At 38.9% G+C, this 13,738-nt stretch overlaps 1 protein-coding gene across 2 annotated transcripts in view; it reads left to right on the top strand.

The window, feature by feature from the left end:
• Positions 1 to 237: 237 nt before the first annotated feature.
• LCLAT1 (lysocardiolipin acyltransferase 1) overlaps positions 238 to 13,738 on the top strand; it is a 65,305-nt gene continuing 51,804 nt past the window's right edge. The window contains exon 1 of one of the 2 annotated variants that reach the window (XM_058187334.1): positions 238 to 1,800. In XM_058187334.1, the coding sequence (XP_058043317.1) occupies positions 1,664 to 1,800 (137 nt within the window). In that variant the 5' untranslated portion in view covers positions 238 to 1,663. Of the gene's footprint in view, positions 2,064 to 13,738 lie in introns of both variants that reach the window. The other variant, XM_058188189.1, reaches the window with a different exon arrangement.

Raw genomic sequence — 13,738 nt, 5'->3', positions numbered from 1 at the left:
CTTATTAATATTTGGAAATTTATTACCTTCTTTCTCTTTGGAAGTAGTTCAGGTCTGAACAATGGTGAAGAAACTGAAGCTGTTAAAGAAGAAATACAGTTGCCCCAGTCCATCCCGATGCAAGGGTTGTTAAAAGAAAAACAAATATGGATGGTTGGGAATTCTTTTTTTATTTATTTATTTATTTTGTCACAACAGTATATACAATCAACATAAACAATAATTCATCATGAGAGAAAAAGTATATATAAGTAAAAGTATAAGTAAAAGTATGCATATAATACTATAATGAAGAGAACAATAGGACAGGAACGGTAGGCACTTTTGTGCTCTTATGCACGCCCCTTATAGTCCTCTTAGGAATGGGGTGAGGTCAATAGTAGACAGTTTTTGGTTGAAGATTTTGGGGTTTTGAGTAGAGACCATAGAGTCAGGTAGTGAGTTCCAAGCATTAACAACTCTGTTAACAATTCTGTTAACAATTCTGATAGCAATAATACCATTTTGACTTATATACCACTTCATAGTATTTCACAGCCCTTTCTATGTGGTTTACAGAGTCAGCATATTACCCACAACAATCTGGGTCCTCATTTTACTGACCTTGGAAGAATGGAAGGCTGCATGAATTTTGAGCTGGTCAGGATTGAACTGCAATTGGCTACAACTGCTTCAGGACTTCCAGCACTGGATCCAAGAGACACCAGCATTTATGCAAAGATTAAGCACCTGAATTCTTCAGCAGAGAGCCTAAAATTTAGTACTCAAAATGACCCATGCACATCACAGTTCAATTCTATAACTGCAGTAACATTCTGGACATAATTTAGCATTGGTGTAATGCATTAAACACAATACTGGATAGATGCACCAATGCCTAAATCAGACTTTCTCAATTTAAAGTCTTTGATATGCTGCATGCTAAATCCCCCATTGTTCTCCCATCAATGGTGGTTGCTGTAATCCAAAACCATCCAAACCAGTGGTGGGATTCAGCCAGTTCGCACCACTTCGGGAGAACCGGTTGTTAACTTTCTGAGCAGTTTGGTGAACTGTTTGTTGGAAGAAATCATTAGGGCAGAGAACCGATTGTTAAATCATTTGAATCCCACCTCTGATCCAAACGGCTCCAGATTGGAGAAACCTGATCTCAACTTTCACCCTGGGAAAATACAGGTAATCCTCATTTTACAACCACAATTGAGCCCAGAATTTATGTTGCTAAGTGAGCAATTGGTTAAGTGAGTTTTGCCCCATTTCACGGCTTTTCTTGCCACCTGTGTGAATCACTGCAGTTGTCAAATTAGTTAGCATGGTTGTTAAGTGACCCTGGCTTTCCCATTGACTTGGCTTGTCAGAAGGTCGCCAGAGGGGATCCACGTGACCCCAGGACACGACAGTCGTCCTAAATATAAAGCATCCAAATATAAATCACGTGACCATGGAAAAATGCTGCAACGGTCGCAAGTGTGAAAAATTGTCATTGTCACTTTTTTCAGTGCTGCTGTATCTTCGAACGGTCACCAGATGAACCGTGGCATGGGTACAGATTTAGTTCAGCCCCAGGAGTTGCCTCGGCGCCCACGCCGGTCTCACTCGAGCTACGACCGCCCGGGACATCTGGAACGCCGCTCCCCTCTCCCGGCAGCTCAGGCTACCCAAAATGCAACGCGCCGGAGTCGAGCGTTGTATTTTGGGCAATCAAAGATGGCGGGCGGCACAGGCTGAGCGGAGCCGGGCGTCGGCTCGGCTTGAATTTGGAAGCACCGCAGCCTTCTCTCCCTCCTGGGAAAGTTGTCGGTGAGGAAGCCGGCGGTGAGGGATAAGGAGGGCAGGCGGTCAGGTGTCCACACGGGGGTTCCCTCGGCTCCACCCTGCCAGCCCTCCCGCACGCACCCATCGGTTCGCCGCCCGTAGCTGTAAAAAAGCCGATCTTTTAAAAGGAAGGAAAAAAAAAAGGCGGGGGCTGCTTGATAGACAGGCAAGGATCCAGGGCCGCGGCAGGAGTAGGCCTGCTGTAATTAACAACTGTGCTACCTACCTTCATAGCCCATTAATAAAAGGTAGGCGAGGTCCTCGAGGAAAACTCCCTCGTATTCTTCAAGGCAGCGATGACTGGAGATGGGGCGGGGGGCGGGGGAAGCGTTGAATTTTGACAAGTAAAAAGCCCTGCTGAAAAAGACGGGGCTTGGCGTTACGATCGTAATATAGTGTATATTTCTCATCATTGTTGTGAGATGTTATTTTAGGCTCTTTTGGAGAAGGAACGGAATAGGATCTAAGTAGTCTAAGTTGTTTCTGAGTTATATACAATTAATATAGTTATTACATACTCATGCTTATATATATGCTTATATATTGTATAGTTATTTCATGCTTATGCTTATATATACTGTGTGACAAAATAAAATAAATAATAAATAAATAAATAGTCTTGAGCTGCAACAACAGACTAATATGGCATTTTCTTTGACTATTACAAAGCATCCTATGCTTAAAATGCTGGGCAAATTTCTACTAATCTGGCCCAATTTGTTGATGAAATTACTTTGCTGTTATAAAATCATGGATGATAGTTTTAGGTTGCTTAGTCTTTCCATGAACATCTGCATCTTCTGGATCCACTCCTGGAAGCCCTGAAACAATTCTAGCCAATTGAAAGCTCAGTGTGCTGACTCTCAAAGCTCCCTGGGAGAAGAGCCAGGTGAAATGAACCCTCTTAAAGAACCACCTTACCTCACAGAGTAATAGCCAGAACAGTGATTTTTTTCCTTGAGAAATTATTAGCACTGATAAATAACTATTATTTTTCCTGTAAAGTATCAGATTCTTGATTTTGTTTGGATTGGGTATATTTTAGATACTTTGGGATGTTGCTTTTCTGTGGATATCTTTTGGGTGTTGTTTTTCTGTGGATGTCTCCCAAAAAAGGATTTGGATAATCATTTGTCCAAAATGGCATAGGGTTTCCTGCTTGAGTAGGGGGCTGGGCTGGAAGACCTGCAAGGTCCCTTGCAACTCTGTTATTCGGTTATTTTCAGGTCTACTATAAAGTCATACTGAATTGAAAGGAAAAGGGTAATTAGAAAAATGAGCTAAAGACATTTAGTTAAATGAGTTAAAGACATTGCTGCACTAGTTATGATTTTTTAAAACCTTAAGCCAGAATTTCCAGTGTTCATTTTCACTTAGAATGTTGAGAATTTGACTACAACTTGAGAGAGTCATTTGCAGAAGTCTGGATTAATTTCATTTTATCTCCTTTTTGTTTTTGTTCTGTGGCCTGGAAGCAACCTCCTTCAGGTGTTGTCTTGTATTGCTGAGGTAGTATGTAAATACTGTGCATGACTCTCACCAGCAGAGTGTTAATTTAGATGCAAAAAACTTCCAAGAACCTCTCTCACCATGAAGAGTGCGTGTTAGCTTTGCTTTTTGTGCCCCATCCTGGATTGGGTGCCCCTCCAGATAGTCACATATGTCCCTGTCATCACCTACATTTACTACTGTAATGTCATCTGTCACCTCATGGCCTGACTATTGCAATGCATTCTGTATGGAACTGTCACTGGATATTACTCAGAAACTTCAACTGATACAAAATGTAGTGGCATGAGACTGCCAAGGACCTAACTTGGCATGGCCAGATGTCACCCTGCTTCATCAGTTATACTGATAGCCAGACATTTTTCATGGTGGTACTTAAGCAGATATGGCAGTTGTTAAGTAAACTCATCGTTTGCTATGATGTGTCTTTGCTGGAAACAGGAAGTAAACATCAGTTTCCAACAAAACCATCATAAATAGCAGTCATGTGACTGTACAGCATTGCAAATGCAGACTGGTTGCTAAGTGGCCAAAATGAGGTTAAGTGATTGCAGGGGGAATCACATCAGAACAAAATCAGGTTGTAAATAGCTTTTGGGGTGTCTGTTATAATTTTGATTTGTTGTAAATAGTGTAAATGATCCTCAGTCTTCCATAATTGTGCTTATGGAAAGAACTAGAGCAGTGTTGGCAAACCTTTTCGGCACCTGAGTGCTGAAATGGGAGCACATAAGCAAGCAGGGGAGCACTGGAAACTGTAAGAGCAGCTTCCTGACATGCATGTGCAGGAGCAGCAGAAACTGGTGTGCGCATGCATGCCAGTCACCTGGTCTTCCAGTTTCTGGCACGCATGCACGTGCAAAGACCAGCTGGCCGGTGCACATGCACGCACCAGAAAACGTAAACTCAGCTTCCTAATATGCACATGCACGCCAGGGAGCTACTGTTCTGGTTTCCGGCATTCCTGCACGCACAAAGACATGCACACCGGAACCCAGAAAAGCAACGGGAGACGGCTGGCATCCCCAGAGAGATACGTGTGCCATAGGTTCGCCATTACAGAGCAAGAGTATAGAGTTAGGATTGTAGACCAATATTTTTCATGCCAAGGATCCCGGGCTTAATCCCTGGGCGATGGTTGCACTGATTGGGAGATAAACACATTGGGTAAAAGTGTTTGAGATGTTTTGAAATTGAAAGTTTTCTGTTGCATTTGTCCCAGATTTCTTGTATATTGTTTCTGCATTGGCCTTAAATGTCCTGAAGCAGAACCATGCCTTCAGTTCTAAACCTGTATTTTAGTGTTAGATGTTTGTGTTTCAAGTATATGAAGCCCTTTTATATGAAGAGCTATTCACTTGTTAGGATTCTTTGTGGAGAAAACGCTCTCAGTTTGAGAACAATGAGCATCATACAGGCAGCGCTGTAATAGAGTTAATAAAGGAATCTATGGTGCTGGTTATATTGTCAATGAATGGAGTTTTCTTAACATTATTCAAAATATTGCTGCAAAATAAGTTTATATTTTTGGATTGGAGAAATTTTTAAAGCAAATTTGGGGAATGGGGGCAGAGCAGAAGGAATTTGGGAATGCCAATTCCATGAGCACAAATCTTCTTGTATAATATTTGATATAATCCTTAGTTTTCTGCAAATACCTTTAAAGAAATGGAAAATATGCTGAAAGAGAGAGGCAATAGTTTTTCATCTGTGATGAAGTCTAGCTATTTTGTTTTTTCTTTTATTCTTCGAAGTGTATCATTCTTGCAGTCAGAATCATCCAGGAAAAAGATTAAGATCTATTTTTGGTCCTGTCCTCTATCAAATCCTGTCCTATAGTTGTTATGGCCCTTTACATTTTGGCTGAATATCTGAAAACCTTGGGCTTCCTTGTCTCATTCAAGTACTAATTGGGTTTGACCCTCTTTAGCAGGGGTCCTCAAATTTTTTAAACAAGGCCAATTCATGATTCCTCAGACTGTTGGGGGTCTGGACTGGCTGCATAGTGGGCATGTGACAGGGGGGCATGGCCAATTTAGCAGTCCATTAAACAATGCACACAAATTAAACTTCAATTTTTTTTGCTCCTGGGGGTGTTTTATTTGGTTTTGTTTTCATGTTGCTCTTTTGGTTGACTTTTCTTTTTACTAGATCATTTTTTCAGTGGGTTAGGAGTCTAGTGGTCCACTTCAGGAAACTCAGTTTTGCAGCAATTCTTCTCAGCCCCAAGGAGCTTACAATCAACAAGTCTCTCTGTCTCTGTCTGTCTCTGTCTCTCTCTCTGTCTCTCTCCCTCCCCCCCCTTCTCTCTCTCTCTCTCTCTCTCTCTCTCTCTCTCTCTCTCTCTCTCTCTCTCTCTCTCTCTATATATATATATATATATATATATATATATATATATATATATATATATATATATATATATATATATATTTGTTTTCTGAGGTTTTCACGGGTGTTTGTATATAGGTCTTGGTTGTTCGGGTTTTCTCCGTGTAAAATTGGAAGTGTCTTGATGACGCTTCATCAAGTCTCATTCGTCATCTTCAGGCTTCAGCTTCGTGCTTCTGGGAGCAATGTGTGATCGCAGCTGTTTCTTCCTTTTAACTGCTAGTGGGGTTTGAACTGATTGGGTGGGAGCTTGGCTGTGCTCTGATTGGATGGGGTTTTCTGTGCTCTGATTGGCTGGGGGTGTGTCCTGTGTTGGTGGGGGCTTGGTTGTGCTCAGTCTAATCTGTGCTGCAGGGGGATTTGAGCTGGTGAGCTGCACTGCTGCTGTTTGGCTTCGTGGTCGTGCTACATCTTCGTAGTGGGTGTCAGTCTGCTGCATGTATGGATTGGAGGGGTTTGAAGTGGCTAATGTTGCAGCTGCGGTCTGGCTTCTGGTCCTTGGTCGTGCTTCCTGATCAGTGTGGGTTTGGGTGTGCTTTCTGGATGGATGTGTGGTGACATCCTGTGTGGACCTCGTGAGTGTGGGTCTGGTGTCATTCCTCGTGTTAGGGACACGTTTGTCAATAAGGGCAGGTTTCAAATGGCTGGTAGGCGGAGGTATCATCTCGCTTTGTTCATGCTGTGTGGGCGTTTTCTATCTCGATGGCTTCTCTGATTATTCTGTTGTTAAAGTGTTCAGTTTTGGCGATAGTTCTGGTCTTTTAAAGTCAATATCGTGTCCTGTGACTTTAAAGTGTTGGACCAGGGAAGAAGTTGGTTCCTCTTTTGAATGAGTTCTTGTGTTCTTCAATGCGTGCACTTATTCTTCTGTTGGTTTGTCCAATGTATGTGGTGGGGCAGGCGGTGCATGGGATTTCATATACTCCTTGATTTTCTAACTCAATTTTGTCTTTGGGGTTTCTTAGGATGGTGGATATTTTTTGGTTTGTGCAGAATGCTGTCTTGATGTTATGTTTGTGGAGGATCTTGCTGATTCTGTCTGTGGTGCCTTTTATATATGGGAGGAGGGCTGTGCCATTTTCTTGCTCTCTGTCTTGGGTTTTAGTGGGGGGTTCTTTTTGGATTAGTTTGATAATCTTATTTCTCTGGAATCCATTGGATGTCAGTACGTTTGTGAGAGTGTGTAGTTCGGTTTTTAGGTGTTGTTCATCAGCTAAGCATTTTGTTCTAGAGATGAGTGTCTTGGCTACGGAGTTGATCTGTGCTGGGTGGTGGTGTGAGAGTGCATGCAGATAGCGGTTTGTGTGTGTTTTCTTCTGGTAGATGGTGTGTCCTAGGGAGCCATTGGGTTTCTTGTAGACTAAGACATCTAGGAAGGGAAGTTGGTTGTTAACTTCTGTTTCCATGGTGAACTGTATTTTGGGGTGTAGGCTATTGAGGTGTGTGAGGAAGTTTTCAAGTTTTTCTTTCCCGTGTGGCCAGATTATGAAGGTGTCGCTCACGTATCTGAGCCAGAGTTTGGGTTTGTGATCAGATTTTTCTAGTGCTTGGGTTTCAAAGTGTTCCATGTAGAGGTTGGCAATGACAGGTGAGAGGGTGATCCCATGGGTGCGCCTTCTATTTGTTTGTATTTTTGTCCGTTATAGATGAAGTATGTGTTGGATAGGCAGTGGTTGGTCAGATCTAGTATGTGCTTGGGGGTGTTATATTTGTTTTGGATAGCTGTCAAGGCTTCTTTGATTGGCACTTGGGTGAAGAGGGATATGACATCAAAGCTCACGAGTAGGTCGCTGGGCTGTAAGTTTTGTTTCTTTATGATCTCTATGAACTGGAATGAGTTTTTTACGTGTGAAGCGATGGATTCTGCATAGGGCTGTAGTTGTTTGGCGAGAAATTTGGCTAGGTTTTGTAGAGGTGAGCCTATGGAGCTGACTATGGGTCTGAGTGGGGTTCCTTCTTTGTGTATCTTGGGGAGGCCGTAGAGCTTAGGGCATCTGGATGATTTCTCTCTGGGAATGATTCTTTGTTGGATCTCTTCGCTGATGGGGGAGGCTTTTATTTTGGATCTAGTGGTTTTTTCTAGGTAGGTGGTGGGGTCTGTTTTTAGGAGCTTGTATGCAGGGTCTTGGAGTAGGTTGGTTATATATATATATATATATATATATATATTTGTTTTCTGAGGTTTTCGCGGGTGTTTGTATGTAGGTCTTTGGTTATTCGGGTTTTCTCCCGCGTAAAATTGGAAGTGTCTTGGCGACGTTTGGAAGTGTCTTGGCGACGTTTGGAAAATTGGAAGTCGCCAAGACACTTCCAATTTTACGCAGGAGAAAACCCGAATAACCAAGACCTACATATATATATATATATATATATATATATATATATATATATATATATATATATATATATATATATATATATATATATATATATGCATACACATACATATATATATATGTGTGTGTGTGTGTATGTGTATATGTATGTATGTATGTATACACACACACACACACAGGCTCATTTATCACCTCCCCGGCCTCCAGAAGCTCAAAAGTGGCCAAAAGTGGGGCATCCGTGCACCCTGTTTTTCATCTCACCCACCTCCAAAACGTCTCTGTAGGCCAAAAACTGGCTAAAACAGCAATTTTTTGGCCTCTCAGGGTGTCCAAATGCCCTGCTTTTAACCTCCAGAATGTCTCTGCGGGCCAAAAATGGGCTGCCTTCAGATGCACTCCGCAGGCCAAAATGTTGGCCTTACCTTCCAGTTCCAGCCTGTGGGGCTTGCGAAGGTAAGTCCTGCACTAGGCTGAAGGGTGGGGGCTAGCAGGTGGGCGGGGTGATATGGGCGGGGCAGCCTCATGGTCCTGAGCGGACTGAATTAATGGCTTCAGTGGTCCATATGTGGCCTGCGGGTCATAGTTTGAGGACCCTTGCTCTTTAGCTTTTTCAAGGTCAAATAGGGTTGTGTAGTTGTTGTCACCAACAGTGGTGACCTGGTTCTAATTGTTCAATTTCTTTATACTTTTATGGAATATTAAATATTCTAATTTGTGTAGAGAACATAAGTAAGTAGGGAAGTCTTCCTGTTACAGTACTTTTTCCATATTAAATATTACTCTAAAATATTTATGTAAATATAACTAGATTGAAGTTTTGTCATTCAGTTGCTTCTAAACCAATATAATAATTAGTAAACAATTGTACTAGTTGAATTTTAATTATTATTAATTTGATGTATATGATATTTTTATATCACGTCACCTGCCAAGCCAGAAATTGCTCCTTCTTCCTGCATATTGTCCAGTTCTTGAGATATTGGTGTATGATTATCCTGGGGTAAAGAATTTAGATAAATCAGGAAAGGTGTACAAGCATGAGGCTTCCATGTTTGAAGTCATGGGATACATGACTTTGCAATTATGTCTACTCAGTTTGTTTTCAGTGTATGCTGTGTTTTGGCTATATTTAAGCTGTACATTTTGCCTATATTTATGTTTTTCTAAATATCATTAATTTGCCTTTAATAAATAATTGCAAAAGAATAAACATGAATTCAAAACAGTGATTATTTTGCTTTGAAGTTTATATTTAAGTTTTTGGCAAGTTAATTTTATCAAATTGTATTAGGGAAATGGTCATTTTGCAGGAACAGGAACAGTCATTTTGCAGGAACAGCGATGATGATAAAATGAGTCCATTAGCCATTGTAGCCTTACAAAGTTGTTGAAAGGTAACCTGAAACATTTCAAGTCTGCTGAACAATTATATGATTATTACAGAAATAATCCAGATTCTTAAACATCTTCCTTATTTAGATTTGTTTTCTTAAAACCTGTCTGTAAGGCAAAGAGTAATTTGAACATTGTCGAATGTATTCTATCCAGAAATGCTTTGAGAATCTTTTTCCTTAACTGCTTCCCAAGACTTATTTATACAAGTCTTATGCAAGTCAAGAATTGCAAATAATTCATGGAAAGAATGGTCTATAAACAGGCAGTATAAGAGAAGAAAAAGATAATTGCTTATCATTGACAATTTTGTTTTGGACTGTTTAAAAATTGTTTACTTTCTTACAAACACAGCATTTTGAATTATGTAGTGCAGCCTTTTGGAAGAAGTAGATATAGATTCTGTAATGACATTTTTCCATTCATTTTATAAATAAATGTTGATCATTACATAAAACCTTTTGGTTTCAAAAAGGAGCATTGAAACTTAAGAATACCGACAGTAAAAATAACCAAGCAGCAAGCTAATGTAGTTAATGGCACAACTGAAAATGCAAGATTAATACAATGTGATTTTGTTAATACAGAATATTATTTTCTTCCTGGAAATCATAAAGTCTTTGATTCAGATAAATTGAAGTTAAGAATTTGGAAGAGAAGTTTGAAGAAATGAACGCCAGGCTAGGATTCAGAGGTCTGTGGGAAGTAATTTTGAAAGCCCGTAGGAGGATTTGAATTTTTATATGTTGAAAGTGCTCTTGGAGCTGAAAAGAGAATTCTGAAGCAATTTATGCTTTGTTGTGAGAATCAGAAACCGAATTCACAAGAGTTAATGCAAACTCTTTGCATGATATAAAGCAGCCAGAATATTGAATTTCTACCAAAGATGTATATCTGTATGTAGCATGTACATTTATACAGAAAAACTCATTCAGAACCCAGTGTAGTATCAAGCAGAAAGTATGCTGATATGGTAGGACTTTTCTTTCTCAATCAAAGATTTTGAAGACATACTATATACAGGATTGATGAGAGAAAAAGCATCTCTAATTGTTTGTTCTGGTGATACGATTCTGTTAATTTGAAAAATTAAGTTGTTAGCAATAGCATACAAATCATGGATATAAACAAAACAGTTGAAATCACAATAGAATTTACTGTGGAATAATAAAGAGTGGTGTACTCTTGAGCCTAAAACTAGTTTTATGAATACAGAACCATAGTTGTTCACTGTTAGCTTTATATGTTTATATTCCACTTTAATTATTTGGAAAATCTTCATATATAGATATAACTTATCCTCACTGAGTTCCTTGGGCAATTTTCATTGGGGAAAAATTAAATGCCCTCTACTAAGATACAAAATTTTGGATAGTTACAGCAGCTATTTAGGTCTATTAATTTACTATACTTTTTCTTTAAAAAATCGTGCTAAACATTTAACTGCATACTCTAGTAAAGTTGTTGGAAGACAAAATAGCTCTGTCAGGTCAATAAATCCAGTCAAAAACTGTGAAAAACTTAAATTTAAACTTTGAAGCATAGATTTTAGCTTCCAAACTACACAGATACATTTATGGTCTTCAATGGTATCTGTTCTATGTGATCAGATCATTTGTACAACTTTGAGGAAAGCAAGTTCAAATATCTTCCTTTTTTACCTAGACCAATACATATCTCCAGAGTTAAGGACAAGTGTCTTTTCTGGTCCTTGGGTACTATTCTGTTTTGTTTCAGGTACCAAACTTATTTTTGCTTAAATATTGTTCCTGTCTTGGGGGATGAGTGGCTTTCCTATAATCCACCTACTTCCTCTGTTACCTGTTTTTATTTCTTTTGAAATATTTCTTCTCCATTTGCTAATTTAAATTCTTAAAGCTGCTTTCAGTATACCGTATATACTCGAATATAAGCCGATCCGAGTATAAGCCGAGGTCCCCAATTTTACCCCAAAAACTGGGGTAAACTGGGGACTCGAGTATAAGCCGAGGGTGGGAAATGAGGCACCTACCGGTTGAAACCCTCCTCCCTCAGCTGAGAAGGCTGGCGGCTCCCCGCCCGCCTCTCTCTGCACTGGCAGGGCTTCCGCCGGGAAAAATGTGAAAAAAAGAAAAAAAAACTCGAGTATAAGCCGTATATACTCGAGTATAAGCCGAGGGGCTTAAAAAAAAAAAAAACTCGAGTATAAGCCGTATAGACCCGAGTATAAGCCGAGGGGACGTTTTTCAGCACAAAAAACGTGCTGAAAAACTCGGCTTATACTCGAGTATATACGGTAGTTAAAATACAACCAAATAGGTTATTGGGGAGAGGCAAATGTCTATGCCAGTCACTTTCAGGCATTAGGTATCTAGTTGCTATTCTGCTTTATCTTTGTGTCAGTGTTTATCTAGGAGGAAGTAGCAATGGAAACAGCTATTGTTAGCCTGTACCATAAGGATGGAGGCGTAAACCAAGCTGTTGACAAACATTTCCCTTTATAGGTTTCCAACTGTAATTGATTCTGAATTACTGAGTTTTAGGAAGTCTTAGAAAACTCTTTCATAAAAACAGCTATCAGAGTAGCAGATAAATATGAGATGAGTGAAGTTGTAAGTATATCTATAGCGACCATGTCCTCACTATTTTTTTTTCCAGCAACATAAACTGCATAGTGGTGTGTTTGCAGCATAAAAATTACTTGAAGTTGAGTAATAAGTCTGGATCCTGAATCATGAACATGCATTTTTGCTGGACCTTTGTAGTAATTTCTGTTTTAATCCAATTATTGCAAGTAAGATAGAAATCTATTAGTACTTAGAAATCAGTATCGCACAATGTGTTTGTTACTGTAGAAAGCCAGCTTAATGGTTAAGGTGCTTCCCTAAAAACTAGGAGACTGTGAGTTCTAGGATTGCTTTAGGTATAAAAACCAGCTAGGTGATTTTGGGCCCATCATTCTGCCTCAGTCCAATCTATCTTACAAGGCAGTGATTGTGGGGAAAAGAATAGAATTGTCAGGAAGGAATATTAGGTATGTTCACCATTTTGAGATACAGATATACTAATAATTATAAGTATTATAATGATGATGTAATAATTGGTGCCTTGGGTGCAATTTTAAAAGATCTGGAGCACCACTAGAACCCCATTGGCATTGGCAACTCCCCATCAGTCAATTGCAAAAGGCAGCTTTTCTTGGAACAGCTTACATCCTGTGAGAATACCTTTAACGCTATCAAACAACAGCATCTACGTATCTCAAAACCTTGAAAAGGACTCAAAAGCTGGGGAAAAATCCAGTCGAAACATCTGGGTGACTGTACAACCAACCATACTATTTTAAATGTTTTATATGCTGAAAAAATTGCAACAGTGATCCTACTTCTTTATCTTGCTTTCTCAAGGAAATATATGTTTTATATTGTATTATCTTTGGAAAAAGGCTTCTGTTTGTGATTATTATTAGTATTAGTATTTCTAAAATCTAGATTGCAAGTCACAGATATTTTTCTCAGAGAAAATGTTTCCATAAAATAGAAAGTTCTGAACATAAGGTTTAAATTTATTTCCCTTCAAATCAAGTCTTAAATAAAACTTGACAAGTATCCACTGTTTCCAGTGTTTATATCTGGCAAGATTCTCATTCCAAAATGGATATTTCAATTTATAACTTTGTTATCCCACATATCTTGAATTTCAGTTCCCAAAACATAACTTAAATACTTTTAAAATTTAAATAAGAATTCATTCTAAAAGCAATTCCTCCTTTTTTTTCTGCAATTACATTAATCCATGTAGTCTCAAGGGTCAGTTTTCTCTCTTCCATATGAAAATAGCATTTTACATTTAATTACATATTACATTTAATATCAAAATATGGTTTAGCTTAGAACATTGCAGTATACACATTACTGTTTAATTCTAAATGTTGAATGACATTAAATAATGTACATCCACTCTAGCCAAAACAATTGAACAGAGCATCATCATCATCAAAATGTTAATATATTGAGCATGTTTTTATTTAAACTTAAATAGAAAAAATTATCCTTGAAGTTTGCTGCAGTTGTTAATAAAATGTCAAGCTCATCCAAATGGTGATTATGTGCCATCAAATTATATTGACTCTTATTGGCCATCAGACTGATCATTCTAATAGTATTATCTTAGATAGCTATCATACATGTTAGAGTTGAATGCTAATACAGTATCCTTATAAAGTGAAAACATCATCTACAAAAGAGGCATGCTGTGGAGAAATACAATCTTAAGAAAAACAGAATACTCAGGAAAAGCTTCTTCCTTGAGAGTAT

This window comes from Ahaetulla prasina, chromosome 1, assembly GCF_028640845.1.
Source record: "Ahaetulla prasina isolate Xishuangbanna chromosome 1, ASM2864084v1, whole genome shotgun sequence".
In the NCBI taxonomy this organism is placed as follows: Eukaryota; Metazoa; Chordata; class Lepidosauria; order Squamata; family Colubridae; genus Ahaetulla; species Ahaetulla prasina.
Note: the sequence above shows the minus strand (reverse complement) of the source record. Positions and strands in the feature narration are given on the sequence as shown.